This window comes from Sminthopsis crassicaudata, chromosome 2 (assembly GCF_048593235.1).
Source record: "Sminthopsis crassicaudata isolate SCR6 chromosome 2, ASM4859323v1, whole genome shotgun sequence".
In the NCBI taxonomy this organism is placed as follows: Eukaryota; Metazoa; Chordata; class Mammalia; order Dasyuromorphia; family Dasyuridae; genus Sminthopsis; species Sminthopsis crassicaudata.
This window is the reverse complement of record NC_133618.1, coordinates 423,623,342-423,648,853: the sequence shown is the minus strand read 5'-3', so window position 1 is coordinate 423,648,853 and position 25,512 is coordinate 423,623,342. Positions and strand designations below refer to the sequence as shown.

The 25,512-nt window shown below is 36.1% G+C and overlaps 1 protein-coding gene across 4 annotated transcripts in view; it reads right to left on the bottom strand.

Moving 5' to 3' along the window:
- Positions 1 to 25,512, bottom strand: part of KCNIP1 (potassium voltage-gated channel interacting protein 1) — a 346,617-nt gene that overhangs the window by 72,424 nt on the left and 248,681 nt on the right. Inside the window, exon 1 of one of the 4 annotated variants that reach the window (XM_074292049.1) lies at positions 10,878 to 11,091. The exons of the other annotated variants lie outside the window; for them this stretch is intronic. Coding sequence (XP_074148150.1) covers positions 10,878 to 10,947 — 70 coding nt within the window. The 5' untranslated portion in view covers positions 10,948 to 11,091. Of the gene's footprint in view, positions 1 to 10,877; positions 11,092 to 25,512 lie in introns of those variants that run through there. 4 annotated transcript variants of the gene reach the window in all.

Here is a 25,512-nt window from a genome sequence, read left to right as displayed (position 1 = left end):
AGCTGGAAAACAGGAAAATCCTTTTATAGAAGATAGCATTTGAATCGAATTTTGAAGGAAACCAGAGGTTCTAAGAGATTTAAACAAGAAGGGAAAGTCTTACCAAATCATGAAGATGAAAGATGAAGCTTCAGGTTTAGGAAAAAAGAAATAGGCTAATATGGTTGGATTGGGGGGTCTGTGGAGGGGACCAGAATATAAGAAGACTACAGATTGGGAAGGATAGGGATGGTTAAGAATTTTAAATGCTGAAGGATTTTATAGTTCTTGAAGGTAAGAAAGAGACACTGGTATTTATTGAGAAAGGGTGTAGCAGGATCAGACTTCTACTTTGGAAAAATCTTTTCTGTAGCTGAATGGAGTAAGGGGATGCTTAATTCAGGTTAGACCAATTAAGAGACTACTGCATTAGTCTATGAGATAGATAATAAAGAACTTAATTAGGGTGATGATTGTCTGAGTAGAGAGAATGAGACATAGGGAAAATGTGAATGAAGAAATAAGATTTGCAACTGATTGGATATATTGGGTAAAGGAGATTTGAAAAGTAGATGATGGATGATACAGGATACAAACCTGGATTAGTTGGGAGAATGATGGTGGCCTTCACAGTAAAAGGGAACTTTGGAAAAGAGAAAGAATTTTTGGGTAAAGACAATGAATTTTGTTTTGAGATGCTAAGTTTGGGATGTGTAGGCAATAGGACTCAATCTCAAACAAAATAGTGACTCTAGGGGGTTCTCTCCTTATGGAAGAAATGATGCTGGTCCTGAAAAGCCTGAACAAATCAGGGCAGATGAAAGTGAGTTACCCAAACAAAGCTCAATAAATACTCAACATCTCTAAACCTCAGGTCTTTCTGTAGTCCTTCATCAATTGTTCAATATGCTATTACTGGTATTCAGAGTCCTATATCCCTTAATATCTTGATATTAGAGATTGTTTTACTTTTTAACTTTGTTCTCTTGAGCCTAGCACAATGCCTGGTATAGAGTAGATAGTTGATAAACACCTGTTGATTAATTGATTGGTTTCAGTGAAAGAGCACAAATGAAAGTTAGGGGAACACAGTAGTATATAATGAAAGGAGAACTTTGAAATCAATCAAAGAGCTTCAGTAAGAATCTGTGCCCTTGAATTTACTACCTATATAACTCTGGGTAAATCATTTTCTCCCTCTGGGCTCCAATGTCTTTTCTAGCCCTAAACCCTATGATTAGTAAGATAATCTGAGAGTGTTTTGCATGACCACCTGCTGGACTCAGTTCATTAATTAATCTTTGCAAAAAGACTGTCATCAGCAATTATATATATACTTGTTTCCATGGCATAAACTCTTAGCAGAATATAAACACTTTGTGAAAATAGGGGCCCTTTCTTGCTTTGTCTCTTCTTCAGACTCATTAGCCTGTCATCCCAAATTGGTGGAGCCATGGTCACTGTCCCATTGGTGCCTGAAGCCTGGCACCTGGAGAGCTGGTACATACTTCTTAGCTGTTAGAGAACACTCTGAGTGGGTGATTGCAAGCCCCAGGGATAAACACTGTACTGGACAATGGTAATAATAAACCCTTATATTTGTGTAGCATATGAATATTCAGATGATGTCTCTATTCATTTCTCATTTGACCACCATTTGAGAAAAGCATTGCCCCATCTTGTCTTTAAAATACTAGAGGCAAATAAATAAATAAATAAATACTTGAGGCACAGATTTAAGTGAAGGTCAGGAGTCAAGTTTTTGCCTTTTTTATATCCTTAATGCTTATCATAGCAATTGGCATATAGTCAGTGATTAATAAATGACTGGTTGACTTGCTGAAGTTATATAATTATGTGGAGGCAAATCTGGGATGAGAATTTGTATGTGTTCTTTACAGTGGACCCCATGGGCCCACTATGAACATACCAGGTAAATTATTAACTTCTAGTAAATCAAAGTTATTCCCTGCCAAGATCCCAGTTTCCTGTGAGAGGAGGTCTATTTGAGACCATTATCTTTTCTGAAGAGGCGTAGAATCTTCTTGGTTCCTGTGATACACTGGGCACCCTCCACTCAAACTCATTACAGCTCTATTCCACTTGTAATCTCCAGGCAATTATTGGGCATTGGTGCTATTCATTACCATCTCTAAGCAAGGTATACTTGAAGGTCAGCAGAAGAAAGAGAAAATCCTTAATGGATTTAGCCCAAAGCTTTTATCTTCCATAATTACGTCTGATTAGAAAATTGCTTGCTCCAAAGAACAGAAACCTGAAGCTTTGTAAATAATGAGAGGGTTCACATTTCAATTAGAATATATTGGAATATTACTGGGTTTGGACCACACTGTCATGCATTTTAAGATTCTCAAAAGCATGACTATTTGTTTGCTTGTGGCCCTTGAGGGCTTGGAAAGAGATGGAGAAGTAAGAACTTAAAGAGCTTCTTGCTTCAACAGGGGAATAAGCCCCACACAGGTCACATTTGTTATGACAGGGCTGTCTCTGACTCTATTGCCATAATTTCAGGGTGTAATTTTGAGTGTCTGGATCTTTCAAACAAGATCTGTTCTTTGTTTCCAAACACTGATTTTCCCAAATTATTGTTGTCTGTGGTTATTGTAATGCAGATATGAGAGTTTAGGACCAGAGAGGGTAGAAAAGGTAATGTACTATGACAAGGAAGAGTTCATTCAACTATTAGCATACTAGTTGTGCTTCTGGTGTCAACTTTAATCATGTGTTGGTTTGAGTGATCTTATTTTCCTTGAAGTCATTATTTAACAAAACCTTTGAGGGATAAATGTGCTTACATTCCCATGAATACAATTAAATGTTTTCCTGTTTCTTTTCACGGCAGGGGCCCAGACTTAGTGAACATGCCACATAACTATATTTTCAATTGTAATATGCACAAAGACAGTCTCTACCTTTGATTCAAACTTTCAAAAGAGCAGCTTTGATTGCAACTGGGGTAGAACTGTTGCTTACTGTAGAAAGTTTCAGCACTTTTGGGTTGGCTAGCACCAAGAACTAGAGATCAAAATTGAAAGGGAAGAACTGCTCACCTGAAGGAAATATAGAAAGTTCTGTATTTACAAAATTCTCTTAGACATGAGAGATAGAAGAGATAGGTGGCTGACCTGAGAAGCTGATAGTAGCAGCATAAAAGTAATAGGCAAGGTCAGCCATTATTAGTTGTCTCCAAGGAGTTGTTGTTCTTTAATTTGCAGAGCTGAAACCAGAGGGAAAGCAAATTATGAATCTCTTAAGCCAAATTCTCAATGCCATGATAATAGCATTTAAATTATATCTGTCTCTGACTTTTGTAGAAGAAATAAGGGAATTATAGAATGTGAATAGCATTCCCCTGAAAGTGTGGGAGATGATATACTGCTGGAACTCTGTCAGGATCACCAAAATTCTTTATTCTTGGTCTCTTGAGGTCACCGTCAGGGGATTAGATCTAGTAATCTCCACACCACCTTCCTCTCTCAACCACCACAAGAGAATGCCTCAATTGCCTCCTCCTACTCTCCCCACACAAGTCACTTTCCCCTCTTTGTCCCACCAATCAAGTCAATACAGAACAGCTGGGGAGGGTCAACCTTCAAACAAGTTAATAGAGAACTGTCCAATTAGCAATTAGTCTCACGAGCTCCATTATCCAAGTGCATTTGCTCAGTTCTAGCCCTTTACAATATACATTTTGTGAGTGGTTGCTAAAAATATTTACTGTCTTATTAAATTTCTTATTACTTCCCTATTATTTTAATTAAATACTTTTTATTTTGAGATGTATGCATCTTTTGTGTAGTCTGGGGTAAGAGTGATATTGGTGGGGGTGAGGCTTAGTCCAAGGTTTTGAATATCGGATATCCCAAAATATAACATTGAACCTGGACTATTGCACTATAGGCCCAGGGTTACAAAATCAAAGTCAAGAAGCTAACAAATGACCTTTCACAACAAAATGATGATTGTAATCATTGCTTTTTCTTGCCATGGGCTGAAACATAATGCATTTACTGTCTCCTCAGCCCTGAAATTCACCTAATGCTTTCCCATTCTTCTACTTTTTCTGATCCCGTTCCCTTATTTGGAGTGATTTGTTTTTCTCTATACATCTGCATCCTAGTAATCTTTCATGGCCTAACTGAAGTTTCATACTTTCTGTTAAACTTCCCATGACCCTTTTCTCTTGAAGGGATTCCTCTTCCTACCTTCAATTCATAACACATAGTCAGTGTCGTATATCTCACTTCTATGTCCTTTAACATCTTTTAGATTATTCCTCTTCGATGTTCTTCCTCATACTGCTATTTAACTTTCCATATGTTATCCTCCCAATTTTCAGACTATAAGATACTACTTTCAATCTATCCTGTAGGATACAGTTCTTTTCTTACTCAGTATTATATTTCTTCCTTTGTTCTGCAGGCAACTATCAATAACATTAATCAGCAATCATTTTTTAGATATCCACTCTTTGTTATATATTGTGCTCACAGCTGGGGATAAAAAGACAAAAATGAGATTGTTCCTGCCATCAAAGAACCTACATTCCCTTGTAGGAAAGAATGTGTAATATATGCAAAATATATGCAAAATAATTTCGTGATTATTCCTATTTGTTTTCTCTTCCTGTGCCTCCTGATCCTTGGCCAAAACCACATGGGACTCCTGTCTTTCAGAGCTTTATAGCCATTTGTTCCCATAACAGTAAACAGTGTGACAAATTAATACAAATAGAATGTAATAAATGTATAAAAGAGGTGCAAATAAGGTACAGTGAATGGTCATAAGAAGTCGAGATTATTTTCAGTTGAGTAATCAGAGAAAGCTTCATAGTAGATGGTGCATTTTAGCTGATTTGGAGAGGATTACTGACATTTTAATAGGCGAATTTGGAGAGAGAGGGTAGAGTAGAAGGAATAATAAGCATAGAAACAAGAAAATGCAAGGTTTGGAGTGATCCACTTTGGATATAATGTTGGTTCAGTAGAGTAAATATAATCTAGAGCAGTGGTCTCAAAGTGTGTCCTTGGAACTCCTGAGGGTCCTTGAAATCCCTGTGAAATAAAAATTATTTTCATAATAACATTTGCCCTTTTCACTCTCATTCTCTCAGGAATGTGTAGTGGAGTTTTCCAAATGCTACATGATCTGTGAATTAAAGATTTAGCTTCTCATACAAAGACTGAGTTAATATCTCATCAGCAGAATAGTACTCCTGCTTTACAAATGGATAAATCTATGGATGCGGTTAGATTTTCTACTTTGCTTGTATTCATCTGGTATCAACACTAACTAATCATCTAAAAAGATGTTCTTTTATGTTTATGCTTGGCAATAAACATAAGTGGTGCTGGAATGTTAAACGTGTTAAAGAACTTTTTTGAATTCCATGATTTATCTTAGAACAATTTATGTTAGAGCAATAGTAAGGACTTCTAGGAGCATAGCTAAAATGGTGGAATAGAGAGGCATGTAGCAGAGCTCTCTCAACAGTCCTCTCTAAACAACTTTGTAATAGTATCTCATCTTGAATTTTGGAGTGGCAGAGCCAACAAAGGTCAGAGTGAGACATTCTTCCAGCCCAAAACAACAGAGGTCAAAAAGATCTGACCCAAGGAGACTGACCCAAAGTCCATGTGGATGAAACACCAGGTGTGGGTCTAGCAGCTTAGGAGTTCTTAGGCCAGAGATAATGAAGGGATCTGGCAACTGGTAAGATAAGAGGGAGCCATAGTCAGAATCACATAAGATTTAGCAATTACTACATTAAAGGGGCCAAGGATTAGGAATATGATGTTCCAGAAGGCAAAAGAGATGGAATTATAACCAAGAATAACCTACCCAGCAAAACTGAATGTATCCTCACTCAGAAAAAAAGAATAGGAGCAACTAGATAGTGCAATGCCTAGAGCATCAACCCTGAAGTCAGGAGGACCTGAGTTTAAATCTGGCCTCAGATGACTTAATACATCCTAGCTGTGTGACCCTGGACAAGTCATTTAACCCTAATTGCCTCAGGAAAAAAAATTGATATGTAATAAAATATAGAGGGCTTTTAGGCATTACTAATGTAAAGATCAGAGCTGAAACTTGACATTCATATACAACATTCAGGAGAAACATGAAAAGGTAAATATAAAAGAAAAATTCTAAGGGACTCATTAAGGTTAAACTGTTTACCTTTCTATATGGGAAGATGATATGCATCTTCTAAGATTTTTATCATTGATAGGCCAGTTAGAAGGGTTCTGTATAGAAAGAGGATACAAAGTGAATTGATTATGTTTTTTCATTGTGATGATAGGTGAGAAAGAGGAATGTTCTGGGAGAAGGGGAAAGGAAGAAGAAGACTGGGGGAAATTACCTCACATAAAAGAGATGCAAAAGGAAGGACTTTTGCAATGGGAAAAAATGATGGGTTAGGACTGCCAAAACTCAAAGTTAACATATCTTTCTTATCTAAATTGGGACAAAAAGGGCATACACACACACACACACACACACACACACACACACACACACAACTGGTAATAGAAATATATTTTATCTAACAAGGAAGTAGGAGGGGAAGAAGATAAGAGAAATAGGGGCACATAAAAAAAAAGCTTTAGCTGGAAGCAAAACAGATTTTAGAGGAGGGATGGAATAAAAAGAGAAGAATAAACAGAAGAAAATAAAATGTATGGAAATTCAGTTACTAATCATAACTATGAATGTGAATGGGATGAACTCATGCATAAAACAGAAGCAGATAGCAAAGTGGATTAAAAAAAAACAGAATCCAACAATATGTTGTTTACAAGAAACATACTTGAAACAGAAAGACACACACACAAAGTTAAAATAAGGGGATGACAGAATCTATTATGCTTCAGTTAAATTTCAAAAAGATGGGTATAGCAATCATGATTTCAGACAAAACAAAAATAGATCTATTTAAAAGGAATAAGCAGGAAAACTACATCTTGCTAAAATGGAATCATAGAAAATATGTAATAACATCCAAGTTCTTAAAGGAAAAGTTCAATGAATTACAAAAGAAAATAGATAATAAAACTATACTAGTGGGGACCCTCAAGTTTCCTCTTTTAGAACTAAATAAATATGACCATAAATAGATATAAGAAAGAAGTTAAAAGGATGAATAGAATCTTAGAAATGTTTAAAATATACCTCTGGAGAAAATGAATAGAAATAGAAAGTGTAACTTTTACTCAGCTGATTATGGCACCTTCACAAAAATTAACCACATATAAAAACCTCACAACCAAATGCAAAAAAACCCAGAACAATTAAATGCACCTTTTCCAACCATAATGTAATAAAATTACATTTAATAAAGAGCCATAGAAGTATATATTAAAAGCTAGTTGGAAACCAAATAATGTAATCCTAAAGAATGAGTTGTTCAAAAAACAAATCATAGAAATAGTCAATAATTTCATTAAAGATAATGACAAAAAACTAGTAAAAGAAAAAACCATTGGTTAATTCAATTTTTAAAAAGAAAAATGAAAACTATATTACTAGTATCAACAGTTAAAAGGATAAATGCACTAAGAAAGATGAAATTAAAGTAGTTATTATAAGTTATTTTGCCCAAATACATGCCAGTAAAACTGACAACCTAATGAAATGGATGAATGTTTACAAAAATATAAACTGCCAAGACTAATAGAAGAGGAAAGAGATTATTTCAATAATCCTGTCTTAGAAAAAAGAAATCAAACAAGCCATCAATGAGTTCCCTAAGGAAAAAATTCCCAAGACCAGATACACATGTCCTTACCAAGAATTTAAGGATATTTAAGGGTATTTGGCAGACATTTTCTTGAAAATGAACTAATTGAGTCTGTCACTTTAAGGACTGACAATATTTGTTGTCAACAATAAATTTCGAGCTTTCATGGGAAAATTAGAATTTTGCAAAACTTGTATTGGCTACTGTGAGCTAGTGATATTAATAAATGTGATTTTTCATAGAGATATTGTATAATGAAATGTGTCAACATTTGAAAGATCTGTATAATTTAGTAAATCAATACCCTCTACAAATCTAGAATATATTGGGTGCTCACTGTCATATGGCAATATTTCTATTCCACTTTTGTTGATTCTTTACCTCATTCCTTAGCAAAGGATGAGTTTAAAAGCCCTATGCAAGAGTTCTTCATCTCACTATGTGTCTGAACCCCTTTGGTGAGGATATATTTTTTAAAATGCATAAAATAAAATATACAAGAATAAGCCCTTTGTTTTGAAATATAGTTATCATTTAAAAAAAAAAAAAAAAAAACAAATTCATGGACTCCGGGTTGAGAACCCCTGCTCTAGAATCAGGAAAATTCATCTTCTGAGCTCAAATCTAGTCTCAGACATTTACCAGCTATGTACAGCAAGTCACTTAATCCTGTTTGCCTCATTTAGCTTGTTAAATAAGCTAGACTAGAAAATGGAAAACTACTCTTGTTTCTTTTCCAAGAAAACCCAAATAGGTCACAGTTACACACAACTGCAAACACTGAACAACAACAAAAATGCAATTTACACTCCAAACAAATTGGATTACTCTTTGGCCCCCTGAAGCATACTCTGGGCTCTTAATACATTTCCCCAGGATGTTTCTTATGTTGAGTCTAATCCCTCTTCTTACCTGCTTCTATTGAATTTCCTTACACATGCTTTAAAGTCCCAATCAAAGACCATCTCCTTTATGATGTATGACATGATCTCCCCCTTGGTGGTAAAAATCTTCCCCCAGGCCTTTTAATTTTGCCACTCTTATATAACATTTGGTATCATAGTTATCATTTTATGTGTCTTATTCCTGGGAGATTGCAAATGCCTCGAGGGCTGAAACAGATCTTCTGCATACATATAAACCAATACATACAAAAAGTGGTTAATACATGCTTGCCCTAACTTTTATCTGTTCTAGTGGTTATTTATAATTAATGCAAGTATTCTAGAAAACAGGATTTGGGAAGTACTTGAAAACTAGCTTTTCTCTTCAAAGAACTATATGGTAGGGTTGATAGAGCACTGAGCCTGGAATCAAGAAGATGAGTTCAAATGGAGCCTCGGACATTTGAGATTCTAGGCAAATCACTTAATCTCAATTTCCTCATCTATAAAATGGAGATATGGGGCATCTAGGTGGCGCAGTGGATAGAGCACCAGCCCTGAATTCAGGAGGACCAAGTTCAAATCTGGTCTCAGACACTTAACACTTCCTAGCTATGTGACCCTGGGCAAGTCACTTAACCCCAGCCTCAGGGGAAAAAAAATGGAGATATTATCTCCCAGAGTTGTTTTGATGATCAAATGAGACAATAACACTAAGGTACTTAACACAGTGTCTATCACATATTAAACACTATATATACATACATATATATATATATATATATGTATATATATGCATATATATATGTTAACTTTTATTATTGAGTATTTTGAATATGTTCACTACAGAAAAATGACAAATGCCAGAAGGGCCTTGGGAAAACAAGTATTTTAATGCACTGTTGGTAGAACTCTGAACTACCTCAGCCATTCTGGAAAGCAATTTGGAAGCATGCCCTCAAAGCTAATAGACCATTCATACCCTTTGATCCAGTGATAACACTACTAGATCTATACTCCAGAGAGATCAAAGAAAACATGTAAAAATATTTAGAGTAGCACTTTTTTTTATAGAGATAAAGAACTGGAAACTGAGAAAGATGCCTATCAATTGCTGAATTAGTTATAGCACAAATGTGAATATTTGTAGTGTTAGAAATGATATAAGGTTTCAGAGAAACCTGGGAAGATACATATTCACATAAAGTAAAATAAGCAGAAGCAGGGGAACAATTTATACAATAGCAATAATGTAAACACAAACCACTTTAAAAGACTTAGGAATTCTGATGAACACAATGACAATTCACAATTTCAGAAGACTAATACTGAAACACCTTACCTATATCCAAATAAGGTGATAGACTTAGAATACTGACTGAGGCATTTTTTGGGATGGGGAAAGAAAGAGACCAATGGGCTTTTTTTTGTGACTAAAAATGCTTCTTACAATCTTGTTTATTATATGAAGTTGTACCATCTCTGAGGAAAAGAGGAAGTAAGCATAGAAAAATTGAGAGCCAGGAAGACCTGAGTTCAAATGCTGCCTCTAAGAGCATGAAACTGGGTAAATTACTTGACTCCTATAAGTCCTAGGCAGTTCTCTAAGTCTTAGAGAAGATGGTGCTGACTTGAATTGTTCCTTATGCCAATAAAATCATAGGTCCAATTCTTATCCCTGTTACTGAAAAATGACACAGAAAGTCCCAAGACAACCCCTATCCAAGTTATCACAAATTTCACATAGCTCGAGTCTGATTAAGAGCATCTAAATCTTGTTTTTCCTTTATACTCATTACAACAGTGCACTCTAGTTTCTGCCCTTCCACATCCCTCTCTGAGTAAGAACCAATTTATCTTTGGAGCCTAGTAATGAAGCATTTGCCATTAACTACTTTATGACTTTTTTTTTTTACATATGCACTAAGAAAAAAAGGCTAAATTGCATTGGTGAGTTATTAAAAACAGGACTCAATGCTAGAATTATTTATTGCATTTTTAATGCTGTGTGGCAGTTTATTTTACTTCTGAATACTTAATTTTAAAACTCCCTGACCCTAAATAAATTCACATTCCAAAAGCTAAACAAGGTCACTCTTGTTGGCCAGATTACTCTCTGGAAAAGTGACGTTCATATTTCCATTCAATTTTACTTCAATAGACATATGTTGAGGACCTACTTTGTTCAGTTCTCATGGCTAGGGAACGTACATATATATTCCCCATCTGTATTCTGAATTCTAGTTCCATACCTCCAAAGGCCTCCTGGACACCTCTATCCAGCAGGCATCTTGGATTCCACTTGTTCAAAATAGATCTCATAATCTTTACTCCCAAACTTCTCTCTCTGCTCTCTCCTAACTATATGAGACAGTATCATTTTCCATTCAACTGGGCTGATAGCCTTGGAATCATTTTTTGTTCTTTACTTTCATTGACTCTCTTTAGCCAATCATTTATTGTCTTGTTGCTTTCCCCCTCCACATCTCTCATCTGTCTCTCATTTTCTCAACTCATATAGCCATCACCTGAAGTTCAAGATTCATCTTTCCTTGCTTTTAATATTATAACAAACTTTTCAAAGAAGGAAAGAAGAGGGGGAGAGAGATAGAGGGATGAAAAGAAAGGAAGAAGGTAGGAAGGAAGGAAGGAAGGAAGGAAGAGAGAGAGAGAGAGAGAGAGAGAGAGAGAGAGAGAGAGAGAGAGAGAGAGAGAGAGAGAGAGAGAGAGAGAGAGAGGAGAGAGAGAGGAAGGAAGGAAGGAAGGAAGGAAGGAAGGAAGGAAGGAAGGAAGGAAGGAAGGAAGGAAGGAAGGAAGGAAGGAAGGAAGGAAGGAAGGAAGGAAGGAAGGAAGGAAGGAAGGAAGGAAGGAAGGAAGGAAGGAAGGAAGGAAGAAGGAAGGAAGGAAGGAAGGAAGGAAGGAAGGAAGGAAGGAAGGAAGAAAGGAAGAAAGGAAGAAAGGAAGAGAAGGAAGAAAAGAAAGGAAAGGCAGAAGAAGAAAGAAAGAAAGAAAAAAGAAAGAAAGAAAGGAAGAAAGAAAGAAAGAAAGAAAAAAGAAAGAAAGAAAGGAAGAAAGAAAGAAAGAAAGAAAAGAAAGGCAGGAAGAAAGAAAGAAAAGAAAGGCAGGAAGAAAGGCAGGAAGAAAGAAAGAAAGAAAGAAAGAAAGAAAGAAAGAAAGAAAGAAAGAAAGAAAGAAAGAAAGAAAGAAAGAAAGAAAGAAAGAAAGAAAGAAAGGAAGGAAAGGCAGGAAGAAAGAAAGAAAGGAAGGAAAGGCAGGAAGAAAGAAAGAAAGAAAGAAAGAAAGAAAGAAAGAAAGAAAGAAAGAAAGAAAGAAAGAAAGAAAGAAAGAAAGAAAGAAAGAAAGAAAGAAAGAAAGAAAGAAAGAAAGAAAGAAAGAAAGAAAGAAAGAAAGAAAGAAAGAAAGAAAGAAAGAAAGAAAGAAAGAAAGAGGGAAGGAAGGAAGGAAGGAAGGAAATAAGGAAGGAAGGGAAAAAGAGAGAAAGAAAGAGAGAGAGAAGAAAAAAAGCCAATAAGCTTCACCAGGGTCCCAGGTGGACAAGAAATCTCCCAGAGAACAAATGAATTACCTAATAATCCCTCCTTGAATGCCTTCTGGTTCAGTTTAGCTACTGGGTGCCAATGAAAACAACTCCCCAGTAAAGAGTTAAAAAGCTTCTTCTTTCCAGTGAGTCATCAGCCACTGCTCTGGCTTCTCTCTTTCCTTGATAAATGTTGGCTCAGGTCTATCTCCCTTTATCCTGTGGCCTTTATAAATTATGGCATGAGGTGTCTGTAAAATGGCTTTTCAGAAATGTGAAATAGATAATACCTCGCCACCTTTCCATAACCTTCTTTCAAAGGAAGTAACACAGGGAGATGATTGAACCCTTTGTGACTATTGTTCACTCAACAACATTCACATTTCTTTTCATCATTAGATATTTAATCTGGCAGTGATTTTTTCAATGCAAACTCTTTTTCTTCCTTTGACATCCTGTTCCAATATATCTTATCTGCTCATTTGACACAGTCTGATGCATTGTCTCATTGCAGACTCACACAAGAGCCCATGGGGACTCTGCCTTCCTAATGCTAAAGGGATAGTCAAGATTGTACCTGAAGATAAGTTCTAACATTTTTCAAGCTAATTCAGTGAATGAAATGGATTGAGCACTCCTCTGTGCCCAGTCCTGTGCTAGGCAACGTGCTGACACAAACCCTATCTTTAAGGAGCTTCTAGTCTAGTTGAAGAAAGGATACTATTAGACATAAAGTAATCACACTAGATTAACACAAAATCATATTACTAAGTGACAGAATGTGGAGTATTGACATGAAGTGATGAATGAAAGGTGTCCATCAGTAGCAAGCTATTAAAGGTGACAGGGATGGGTGAGTAGAAATCACAGGGATCATACAGCATTCCTTTAAGAGAAATCACTGTATTACAGACTATTCAGGGAAGGCTTCACAGAGAATTACAATCCACCAATAAGCATTTATTAAGTATCTATCATTTGCTGGGACTTTTGGATGCAAATAAAAGAGGGAAATAAATTTGATTTCCAATGGGTTTATAGCCCAAGCTGGAAGGATAGGTAGTCAGGTTTGGGCTGATAAAAAGGATAAAGGAAACAAAGAAGTAACCTGAAAGGCAATCCATCTAAATCCTTCATTTTATAGAAAAAGAAACTGAGGTCAAGGGAGGTTCTGTTATTAACTGAAGGCCACATTGGTACCACTCACTATTCCTCACTGAAAAACCATTACTAGCATAGGTGAAGATGTGTCTGATGAGCTGAGGAAATAGTAGTGTGGAGGATTTGTATTGGGGAATTATTCGACATAAGTCCCTTAGGAAATAGCTTCTTGGTATGCAGCTGAGATGTGGTAATTAGTCATGGGATTTGAAGAAATAGCTTAATTATTATCTCAGGAAGTATCTTCAGAAACACAATTTTCACCAACTGCTAACAATTCTTATGCTTACTCATCATAGGTCAGACCTGTAGTTAAATTCAATATAGAAATGATTCAGCTCTGATAGTCTTTTTTTTTTTTTTACTTTATCTATTTGGTTTTCTTTTCTTTTTTTAATAGTTTTTTTTAATTTTTCAAAATACATGCAGAGATAGTTTTTAACATTCACCTTCACAAAACCTTGTGTTCCAAATTTTTCTTCCTCCTTCCTTCCTCCCCCATTCCCTAGACAGGAAACAATTCACTACAGATTAAACATGCTCAATTCTTTTAAACATATTTCCATATTCATCATGTTGTACAAGAAAAATAAGATCAAAAGGGGAAAAAATAACACAAGAAAGAGAAAAACAACCAAGCAAACAAATAACACCCAAAAGATGAAAACACTATGCTTTGATCCACATTCAGTCTCCATAGTTCTCTCTCTGGGTGCTGATGATATTTTCCATCACAAGTCTATTGAAATTACCTTGCTATCATCTCATTGTTGAAAAGAATCTAATCCATCACAATTGATTATCACTCAATCTTGTTGTTGCTGTGTACAATGTTCTCTTGGTTCTGCTTACTTCACTCAGCATAAGTTCACATAAATCTTTTCAGGCTTTTCTGAAATCAGCCTGTCATATCTTATAGAGCAATAATTTTCCATTACATTAATATACTATAACATTCAGCCATTCCCAAGTGATGGACAGCCACTCAATTTCTGATATTCTTTCTAAGGGTTATTTGTGTCAACATCAAAAGTTCTGACAGCTTCTGTCCTGCAAATGGACCAGATTCTGCTGGAATGAAGAAGAAAATCACTTCATTCAAAATAGTTGACCTAGAATGTGACACCTCAACATTTCTTTTAGATAGAGTCCTAGAAGGTTACCTTCAGCTTGTGGCCCAGTGTTAGGGGGTAGGAAAAGGCAGTATCAGTATTCAAATTATGCTTCTTCTTCTTTTGTTTTGTTTTGTTTTTAGTTTCTCTTTCTTGAATATTTAAGCTTTTATTCAGCTTTGACAAAATGGGAACATAGGCCAAATTTTTCATCCATGAATATGCTACCTCCTTTCTTTCTGTACCCATTTCCCCTCCTCTCTGCTCCCTCTACTTGTGTTCTTTGCTGTCTCCTTCATTACTGAACCCTCTTCAAGTTTGTATCTCCTTGGACTTTACTGGACCCCTTCCTCAATGTCCTCCCTACTTCTCACTCCATTCCCCCTTCCTCCTCTAATGTGTCTCTCCCTGCATTCTCCTCAATATGTCCCTTCTTGCCATACATCTTGTTTTCAGAGAAGACATTCTTAGAAACACATCTTAAATCCCTAAGAGATCATCTCATCCAACCATCTTCCTTTTGGCAGGCAAGATATATAGCAACTGAGGCTCAAAAGAATGACTTGCCTGAGATTCCACAGCTAGTAAATGGAAATTAAGTGACCAGGAGACCACAGCCCAAGGCCCCTGCAATCTAATATGATACTAATAACTATAATAATAGTGAACATTTATAAGACATTTACTATGTGCCAGGCACTGCACCAAGAGCTTTATAAACATTCTTTCATTTGATTCTCATAACAATGCTGGGAGATAGGTGTTATTAATATCCCCATTTTACAGATGAGGAAACTGAGGCAAACAGAGATGAAAGTAATTTGCCCAGGGTCATACAACTTGTAAGTGCCTGAGATTAAATTCAAACTCAGGTTTTCTTGACTCTAAATGCAGTGCTTTCTACACCAAGTGTAAACCATTTAATCCTGTAGCAGTTTAGCCCACGGTCAGTTTATTCTAACATGTCATGGCCAAGTGGTCTAGACTTCAGGTCTAGGACAGGACTTGGCAGAGTCTAATGATGGCATTCAATTCTCGAAAGTTTGGTTGCTGAGATGGAGCCTAAGGCAAATACTGTATTTCTCTTTCCAGCTTTAATTGGTCCATTATTTTTTAAATTCCGTAAATGAGGGAATAAAAAAAGACAGAGGAACATTGTATTTATCACACTCTAATTAATATTCTTCATTACTACAAAGACAGGAACATGGTTGTAATATTTTCTCAAAAAGTTTTAATTGAACCAAGCAGGGGTGAAGAGGCGGGGGTTAGAGTGGGAACCAGCTTTCTTGGATGCATGGCTGCTGTTGTTGAGTTTTTTTCCCCCAATTCCTCACAATTTGTGCTGCTTGAAAAGCACACATTTTATTAGTATGACTCGCGCCTTAGTTAATTATGAACTAAAACAAAATGGCATTTAATGCTGTGCTGAAGCTTTAATTAAAACCACAACCTTCATACCCAGGAACTCATTGGAGTAAGGTGGTTATTATAAAATGGCATTGAATCCTGCCAAGACAGTTGGAGCCCTTATCTTCACCCCCCCCCAATCTGGCACTGCTGGAAAGTTATTGCTTTTGGATGCTATCTCTTCTTGGCAAAGGGGCTCCCTTCTGCCTCCTCTGCCAGGAGAAGGTAACCTTGTTTGTGAATTCCAACAAAACAAGCCTTTGTAAAACACAGGAGCATAGAATTATAGATTTAGAACTGCCTGACCCAACCATCTGGTTAGACTGCAAATGACCTGCTGCCTTATGCTGAAAACTGTCAAAAGGTATGAAAATAATGTGTCTCTATTACTTGACCACAAGCTTAGCTTGATATAAGGAAATGTATTCTAGCTTCTCTAAAGGTTATCTACTATTGGCTATTGCATTAATTGGTCACTAATTCACATTTTCCTCTTTGCTGTGGTTCCCAGAGTCAACATCAGCTTTTATAACTGGATCATATGCCAAGGTGGCCAAGGAAAGGCATATGCTAGGACCTGAGATCAGGAAAGTTTTAGTTCACACCCTGTCTCAGACTAGCTGTGTGATCCTGGAAAAATCACTCAATCTCTCAGCCTCAGTTTCCTTATTTGTAAAATGAAAATAATAATAGCTCCTATCTTATGGGATTGTTGTGAGAATTAAATGAAATGTTATGTAAAGTGCTTTGCAAACCTTAAAATGCCAAATAAACTCCATTATTATTATTATCTAAGGAAAAGGGATAGAGATAACCCAGTCATGTATAATTTGCCTTTGGGTTTTGGTTATCCACCGTAGCCTGCTACTTAGGTGTCCTCAGGATTCTCATATCCCAGCAAGGCAGACATAATAACAAACTCCACATGGAGAGAAGTTGACAAACAAAGGAGATAGAAGTGAGTTCAGAGTCCCAACCCAAGGTATAATTTTATTTCTATGATGCTCCCACTTTTTATATCAGTGGAGTAATTGATCTTCCCCAACACAGAGGACATGGGAAAAATGCAGTGGTGATGTATTTTTTGGAATGCAAAAAAGATGAAAGTTTAAGCTTTAAATCATCAAACTTAAGATACAATAATAAACTGTGTCTTCTGATTTCTGCTTTCTCAGAGACACAGAATCCTGGAATGTTAACATTGAGAAGTCTTAGAGATATGCAATCCAATTCCATCATGTTATATATAAAGAAACTTAGACCCAGGAAAACAAACTGTTTGAGATCATACCATTAGCAAGTGGCAGAACTAAAATTCAAACTCAGCTCTTAATTTCTAGTCCAAGAAGTTAGATGATGAAGTGGATACAGTCATATTCCTAGAATCATGAAAATCTGAGGGCAAATCCAGTGTCAGAAATTTCCTAACGGTGTGACCCTGGGCAAGTTACTAACCTGCTTGTCTCAGTCTCTTTATTCAATTGTAAAAGGAGAAAATAATAGTATCTATTTCCCAGCGTGGTTATTAGGATCAAATGAGAAGAGCTTTACAAAGCAACAGTAGACCCTTAATAAACTTCTTTTCCTTTCATACATTAGGTTTTAATCCTGATCTGGGCCAGCCTGAGTTTGACAAGCTACAGTTTCATTTGGGTAAAGAGATATCCTTTAGTTGCCTTAACAATGTAGACTGAACAAAAAAGCATCTTGTTTTTAGAGCCCTAGTCTAATGGAGACCAGACAGATATTCTCTGTCCTGACCTTTTGCAGTGCTTTCAATTTTTAAAGAAATTATTCTGGCTATTATAATAGTAACTTATGTTTATATAGTACTTTGTGGTTATAAAACATTTTATATCCATTATCTTATTAGATAATGGTCAGGGCCAGTGATATAATGCTGTACATCACCAGATATATTGTCTAAGGACTAGCCCAGCTAAATCTGGAAAGGTTCATCAACAGTTTTGACTGAAAACACCATTAGGTTGCTGAAGGGAAAAAAAGATTCTAGGAAGAAGCTGACATTAGAGGAGCTGGCAGTCCATAACACATCCCCACCCCAGCTTGCTATGCTAGAGGGAACTTCCTCTTGGATGAGATCTAGTAATTTTTCTTTTCTTTTTTTTAACCTCATTCTTTTCTTTAAATATGCTGCATAAGAAAAATCACATCAAAAGGGAAAAAAAGAATATGAAAAAGAAAAGAGAAACAAGCAAACCATAACAACAACAATAAAAAGGTGAAAATATACTTTGGTCCACATTCAGTCTTCATAACTCCCTTTGTCTCTGGATGTGGATGGCATTTTCTATCATGTCTATTGGGACTGCCTTGAATTACCTCATTGTTGAAAAGAGCCAGGTAGGACTCTGCCTTTCAATTGAGGTATATTTAGTCCCTTCCAACAGGAGAGCTGCTCTACTCTGTATTATCAGTTACATATTCTCCTATGGTACACCCTCTCTAATTTCTGTTTTGCTGTTGACTGGAATAAATGGATTTCTTTGACATTTGCCTATGGTGTATTCATTATGGAGCTGATTTTTGTTGAGAAAGAGAATAAGCTATGGATATAAAACTTGGATCCTCCTTCCCTCTGTCAAAAATAGTCATCAGAAGTCTAGATTAAACCTGAAAAACAATATCCTTTAGACTAGCAACATTTAAGGAAGCAAGGAGATATAATTTTAGCTTGATACTTCCTTTCCCTACGGAGAACAAAGTACCCAAGTTTCTGCTTCCAATTTCCTGCTTTTCCTTCTGGCAAGAATCAAACTCCCTTGGAGAAGGGTGGGAAGAAGAGAAGTTGGAGATGCCCATGCTGCCTCCCTTCAAGCCATGCAATGATACCGCCATCATTACCTGTGGTGGATTGTATTGTCCTCTCTACATCAATGACCTGAGCTATCCAATTTTGTTAATCTTGAATATCTAACTTAGTTAGGTGACAGCCGGTCAAGCAAATTAAATGATAGGGAGAGAGTGACAGTGGTGTTAGTCCCTCTTGGGAATTAAAATGAAGCACTGATCCAAGTTAAAAAAGGAAGGAAAGCAACTGTCTCTAGGATTATTAAAAGACCTGCTGTGTCCAAGCATGCTTCAGAGATTTCAGATGGAGAATACTTTCCCACTTTGGTACTCTGTAAATCAACCTGTAATCACTCCTAGGAAGTAATTAAAGGACTTTACTTCTTACTTTGGCTTTTGACTTAGTTTGGATGTTGATGAGTCAATTGATCATGGCTTTGAAATGGAAATAGTAATTATTTCTAGCAGGACCAAGACTTCCTTTCCCCATACCCATGAATCCCAGTGGGAATTCACAGCAGTTACAGTCATTAACTTAGCAAGCTTCAATGATTAATACCAATCAATAACCAACAGAAACAGGTCTGTGCTCTAAATCAATTGTCCCATTAATGAACATAAATACACCACTTCAGCCTCTGAACATGGTCCCTGTTGAAATGTGAGTTACAGAATAAAGCTTAGTTACAGGGGTTCAGGTTAATTAAAGCTCTTGCCTAGTCCCTCAAGTCTCAGATCTAGGTCTGGGATAAGAGTGAAGAAGGAAGGGGGGTATTGCCAGGTTGCTGGTGAAGGGCACAGAAAGAGGGAGAAATAAGGTTAGGAAGTGGGATTGAAGTGACTTTCCTTATAGATTAATTTGTCAGAACCAAGGAAAAAGTGGGTGGTGAACAGGGCTTCCTATGTGCCTCATTCTACATGTATTGTCTATAAAGGTTAACACATTCCTGGTCTACAATGAAATATAGATTGCTTGGCTATCTCCAGAAATTGTTTGGAACAAAAAAGAAAAGCTGTTTAAATGAACACTGATAGTCTGTTTATGGTATAATTTCCTACACACATGAGGGTTACCTTGCAGTCTAGGTCTAGGAAACAGAGAAATGACCCAAATGGGAGAATACAGAAGAGTGAAGACAGAATCTAGAGATTAGCCAAGAGCCTGGGAGAGGGCTGTTCTGCAAGAAGACAATTAGACACCTGGCATTATGTGAATAGAACCTAATGATAATTCAGCCTTGAAAAGAGTTATTTTTATTTTTATTTGCCTTAGGGGCAGAGATGTGCTGACTTGGTTTTTTTTCCCCTGAAATGCTCTGGGAGATACTGGAAGCTATCAATCATCCATGAATCTCTTCTTCTGTGTCTAGAACCCTGGGAGGTCTTTGTACTAGCAGTAGAAAGCCCTGCCCCTGATTATAGACACAATCAGAATTAATGAAGTAAAAATCCTGAGATTTTTATGGACAAAGAAAATGAAGATTGTAGACTGAGAGCAATTTTGCTGTTCTTTGTAACCCTAGCATTTAGCACAATCCTATCATATAGTGAGGACTTAGCCAATACTTCTTGACCATTGACTGCCTTTTCTGGCACTGTACTCCAGTGTGACCTGAACTGTCACCATAGATAAGTGGAAAAAGGCAAAACCCCACATGTGCAAACATGTGCATACTTGGACATACAAGCTACAAGCAAACATATACACTCATACCTCACTATTAAAAATTGGATTCTATAGATAACCTCATGGCCAACTAGGGCATCAAGACAAAATGGTTAAGAGGATGGGCTAGCTGGGGACATAGTTAGCATGCACAGCTTAATCCCTTTGGATCCAGATTGTGGGACCCAGAGGACGCCTATCACACTGCTTTGTCCTGTGTCCTGAAGTACACCAGGAAATAATGGTAAAATCTCAATGTGGCGTTCTGACAGGATCAATGAACTAAAGAGCTGGAAGGGATAGGGAAATTATTGGGTCCAACTCTGAAGTCCAAAGGGAGGAGGTTATTTGTAGGAAGAAGCAGAACTAGAAACTTAGTTTTTTGGCTCAGTCCAAAATGCTTTCATAATGAATGAAACTTTAAAATTTTTATTTGTATTTGAATATTCAGCAGAAACTATTGATAAATCTTAAGACTATTTGTTATTTTCTAAGTATCTATGATGGTTTATACTCCAAATTGGATGAACTACAAACTGTTGTTTGACATAGATGTCAATCTTGATGGGCAGCTAACTCATAGAGGGAAAAATGGAAGGGAACAAGCATTTATTAAGTATTTACTTTGTGCTAGGCACTGCCCCAAGTTCACTGTAAGAATTGTCTCATTTGATTTTCACAATAACTTTGGGATGTCGGTATTATTATTATCCTCATTTTACAAGAGAAGGAACTGAGGCACAAGAGATAATGTGACTTAACTAGAGTCAAACAAGTGCTGTCTGAAACTGAATTTGAAAACAGGTCTTTCTGATTCCAGTTCCAGTGCTCTAGGCAACATGTTGCATAGTTCATTAAGTCTAGAAAGTACCTTAAAAATAATTTAACGTGTATGTATGCGTGTATATTGGATTGCTTTGACAGTTTGGTAAAACCTATGTATTTCATATGTATTATTTCATAAGAATGTCTTTAAATGTATAAAATTATAGATTATAAAGGAAACTAAATTATGTTGAAGTACAGCTATCAAAATATTTTTTAAATCAAGGTTTTAGATTCCAATTAAGAACCCCAATTTAGTTCAGTCTCTCAATTTGCAGATGAAATGGAGACCTACAAAATTGAAACAGCTTGCCCACAGCCACACAGTTAGTTATGAAATCCAGGATTCAAAGCTAGGACCTCAGAGTTTAAATCTAATAATACACTTTCAATTATGAAACACAGCTACAGCTCCAGAGCACTCAATTTATGGTTCATATAAGGAAGGAACAGGGGAGTTCCTGCCACCTCAATACCCTGAGTCTTTTCTTCAAGACCCCAAATGAGAAATATAATATAATTTTTGTAACATTTAGTTTTTACCTATCCTCTAGCAACTTTATAAAAATCAGAAAGTTCAAAATTAGGTCCAAAGAGGCCAGTGAGTTAATAGAGTTCAGTGGTAAAATTGGAGACATTTAAATTTAATCAATCAACAAGCATTTTTTATGTTCCTACTGTGTATCAAGAACTCTTTGACATCAAATATAGAACTCTCAGAAATGTAAAATATTAGGGAGCTCATTTTAGTCTAGCTAATATCTAACCAAAAAGCAATTAGCCTTTGTCTGAAAACCTCCATTGAATGAGCAGCCCATAGCCATCAACCAAGCAAACCTACCTAATTTTGGACAGCTTTAGTTGTTAAGAAACTTTTTTTTTTCCAGCCATCCTAAACCAGTCCTTCTACAACTTCCATTCATTATTCCTATTTTTTCCTCTGTGGAGTCAAATATGATTGCTTTTTAATTTGACATTTTCTAATTATTTGCAGACTTCTATTATGACACGTAATTCTCCAGATCAAATATTTCCAGTTCTTTCAATGGGTCTTAGCATGTCATCATCCTCAGTTTCCTCAACATTTCCAAAATGTGATTCCCTAAACCGAATAAAATATTTAAGATGTAATCTAAACAGAAGGGCAGAGGACTTTCAGCTTTGTAGTCTTGAATGCTGTGCCTCTCAAAATGACCGAATTATCATTTTGGGCTGTTATGTTAAACTGCTGACATATATTGTCCTTGAAGGTCACCAAAACTCCGAGATTTTTTTTTTCAGGCAAGTTTTCTAGTCACATCTCTGCCATCTTGTATTTGTAAAGTTGTTTTTTGAACCTAAGTACAGGTATCTTCATTTATTTCTTTAAAATTTCATCTTATTAAATGTTATTATCTTATTCATATGAAATTTTCACTAATTCTACCAATTGTCCTACGGAACTTACAGGTTGTAAAGTGGTTAATTAATGCCATTGAAAGTTTTTTGGAGAAAAATTCCCAAATTTGGTGCTCTCTAGGAATTTTTTACAATGAGCACTTTCTTTCAAGAACAAAAGAATCAAATGAGGACATTTTTGGGGTAATGGGGAGATTAGAGAAAGTCCCTCAAAATACATTTGATGTCAGATCTGGTGCTTTCCAAGATTTTTAGCAGTGTGGAAAAACATTTTTCCGGAAAGTACTGAAGTCAAATGAGGCAGTTGAGGGTTACACAGATCAACAGAATCACTGACATTCCTTGGATCATTTGAAGTCAATTAACATATTTTTTGGATTTGGGACAAAACTTTTTCTTATAAGGAAACAGATTCCTAGAATGAAGTAGGAGTCAAATGAAGAAACATTTGGAATCTTGGAGAGTGTCAAGTCAATGAATTAATTTGTAGTAAAACTGGTATTTGGAATGGAAAGCATTTATTAAATTGAAATATTATGCTAAGTAGTGAAAATGCAAATAGGAAAATAGATGCAGTCCCTCTCCTCAAGGACTGATATGCCATAAGGCAGATGAGAAACAGGCAGTAATGAAGAGAAAAGTTGCATGCCAGATGCTAAGGCCATGTCAGACAGCAATGGCAGGGTACTTGATCTCCTCACAAGAAGATGCTAAGTCCAATGGTTAAAGTGGAGTGAGGGGATCTGAGTGGGTACTGTTTAGTAAGGCAGTTTCTTAGTCTTTGCTGATTTATTACACTCTTGCATTCTGAGGTCACATAGTCTCCTTTCCTTCCCTTTCCCCTGTCCTATGATTACTCATCAGTGGTTATCCCTTTCATTGACAAGGATTTTTCCCTTCCCTCATTCCTGATTCTGACCAAACTTAGTGTCCCTAAGCTGTGGATCAACCTTAGGAAAAGAAGGAAGAAGGAGGGAATTGATAATAGTATGCTTTAAAATTTGTACATAAGGTCTATATTTTTTTCACATTTGATTAGAAGAAGAATTAAAAAAAAAACATGCCTAGGAATTGTTTATAACTCAGAAACTTGACTTGAAAGAGTTCTATGCTGCTTTTATGTACTTGCTGTCAAGGAAGGGCTAATAATCACAGTAATAATAATTAATATGTAGATAATGCTGAGCACTGTGCTATTAATATTTCATTTGATCCTCACAACAACCCTGGGAGGTAGGTATATAATCCTCATTTTATAAATGAAAAAATTGAGACAAACTGGGATTAAGGTCACATAGCTAGTAAATATTTGATGCTGGATTTGAATTCAGGTCTTTTGATTTTAGGTCCATCTTTAAATACATACCACCTAGCTACCCATATGGAACTTGTGATTTCCTTTTGATCTTGGGGACAGTACTCAGTGCTCCATTTGTAACACAGAATTATCCTGGTTTCTGATTCTTTCCTGTTCCAAAGCTTTAACTGATTTGATCTGAGACTATCCAGAACTCACTTAAAATCAAGAAATGTGTATCTATGTGTGTGTGTATTTGTACAAAAATACATATATGTATATTTATACATATAGGTACTTAACTGTAGCCTCCTTGGAGGAGATAGAGGGGAGAAAAGGAGAGAAAAAGAAGTTAAAGAAAATCTACAAGGAAGCAAAGAAAAGATGGGTGGTTCTGAATATGTTTTAATATCATATATGCTTTCTTGAAATTGAGATTTACTATGACATATTTTGAATCATTTCATATTTTCTGCTATGTACATGACAATTTTTTTCTTTTTCTATCCTTTTTTCTATTTAATTTTTTTTTCAATAAATAAATGCATTTTTAAAAATCCAGGAATACTAGAGACAGTATCAATCTCCTCCATACTGTATATCAGATTTAGTAGCAAACTCATCACTTTCTGGGGAAGCTCCTTCCTACTCATCTCTCATCTCCCAGGAAGATCAGCTGTCCTACAGAATCCATGTGTTATGCGTGTTTCAATAATTTTACAATAAAAATTAAACATGTATATAGGTACTTCTAAGAATTCTGTAAGGAACTTTAGAGAACATTTACATTTTACAGGACAGTGAATTAAGGCACAGAGAGATGAGTTGAACAAAGTTAGATTCAAATAGAAATCCTTTAACTGGAAATCCAATTCTCTTGCACACTCTGAGGACAGGTCTCTAAATCAGCAAGAACTGAATTCAAGTCTTTTAAGTAGTTCAGGCAAATCTCTAAAACTCTAATTTGAAAAGACTGTGTTATTATACATTTGGTTAAAGAAAGTTCTTTATTAGAAGGTCCCTATGTGTATTAAAGAATAAGTCTGAAAAAAATCACTTTTTAATTTTGTTTTAGTCTTAGGAAGCAAAGAAAATCAGCCCTTAAGCTGTGTTAATCAGTCAAGTAGACTCTTCATGATCCCACTGGGGACTTTCTTAGCAAATATAATGGAGTAGTTTTCCATTTACTTTTTCAGCTCATTTTTACAGATGAGGAAACTGAGGCAAACAGAGCAAAGTGACTTGTCCAGAGTCACACAGCTAGTAAATGTCTGAGGCCTATCTCTAGGCCTGGAACTCTATGCCACCTAAGCTGCTCCTAACTAACACTGTAGTTAAGTTTTAAACTAAGGCTACAAAAGTAGAAATTTAATTTCATTGGGCATGGGCCTGTTGAGAAACAGGGAAAGTGATAAATATAAACCAAACTCTCTTTGTTCTGAGGCTGTAACAAGAAAATACTGAAGCCATTTGTTTAGAGATTTTAGCACCTGTAAAGATCTCTGAGCTTATGTGTTATAACTTATCTTGTTTATATTATAATAGCGTTTTTGAGCTTGCTTCCCTGAAATAAATATCACCATCCTGTTTTGTTATATTTCACAGGGAGATAATAAGTCAGAAATGTCCAACTAAATCAAAAGTATAAAAATCAAATAAAAATGAATTC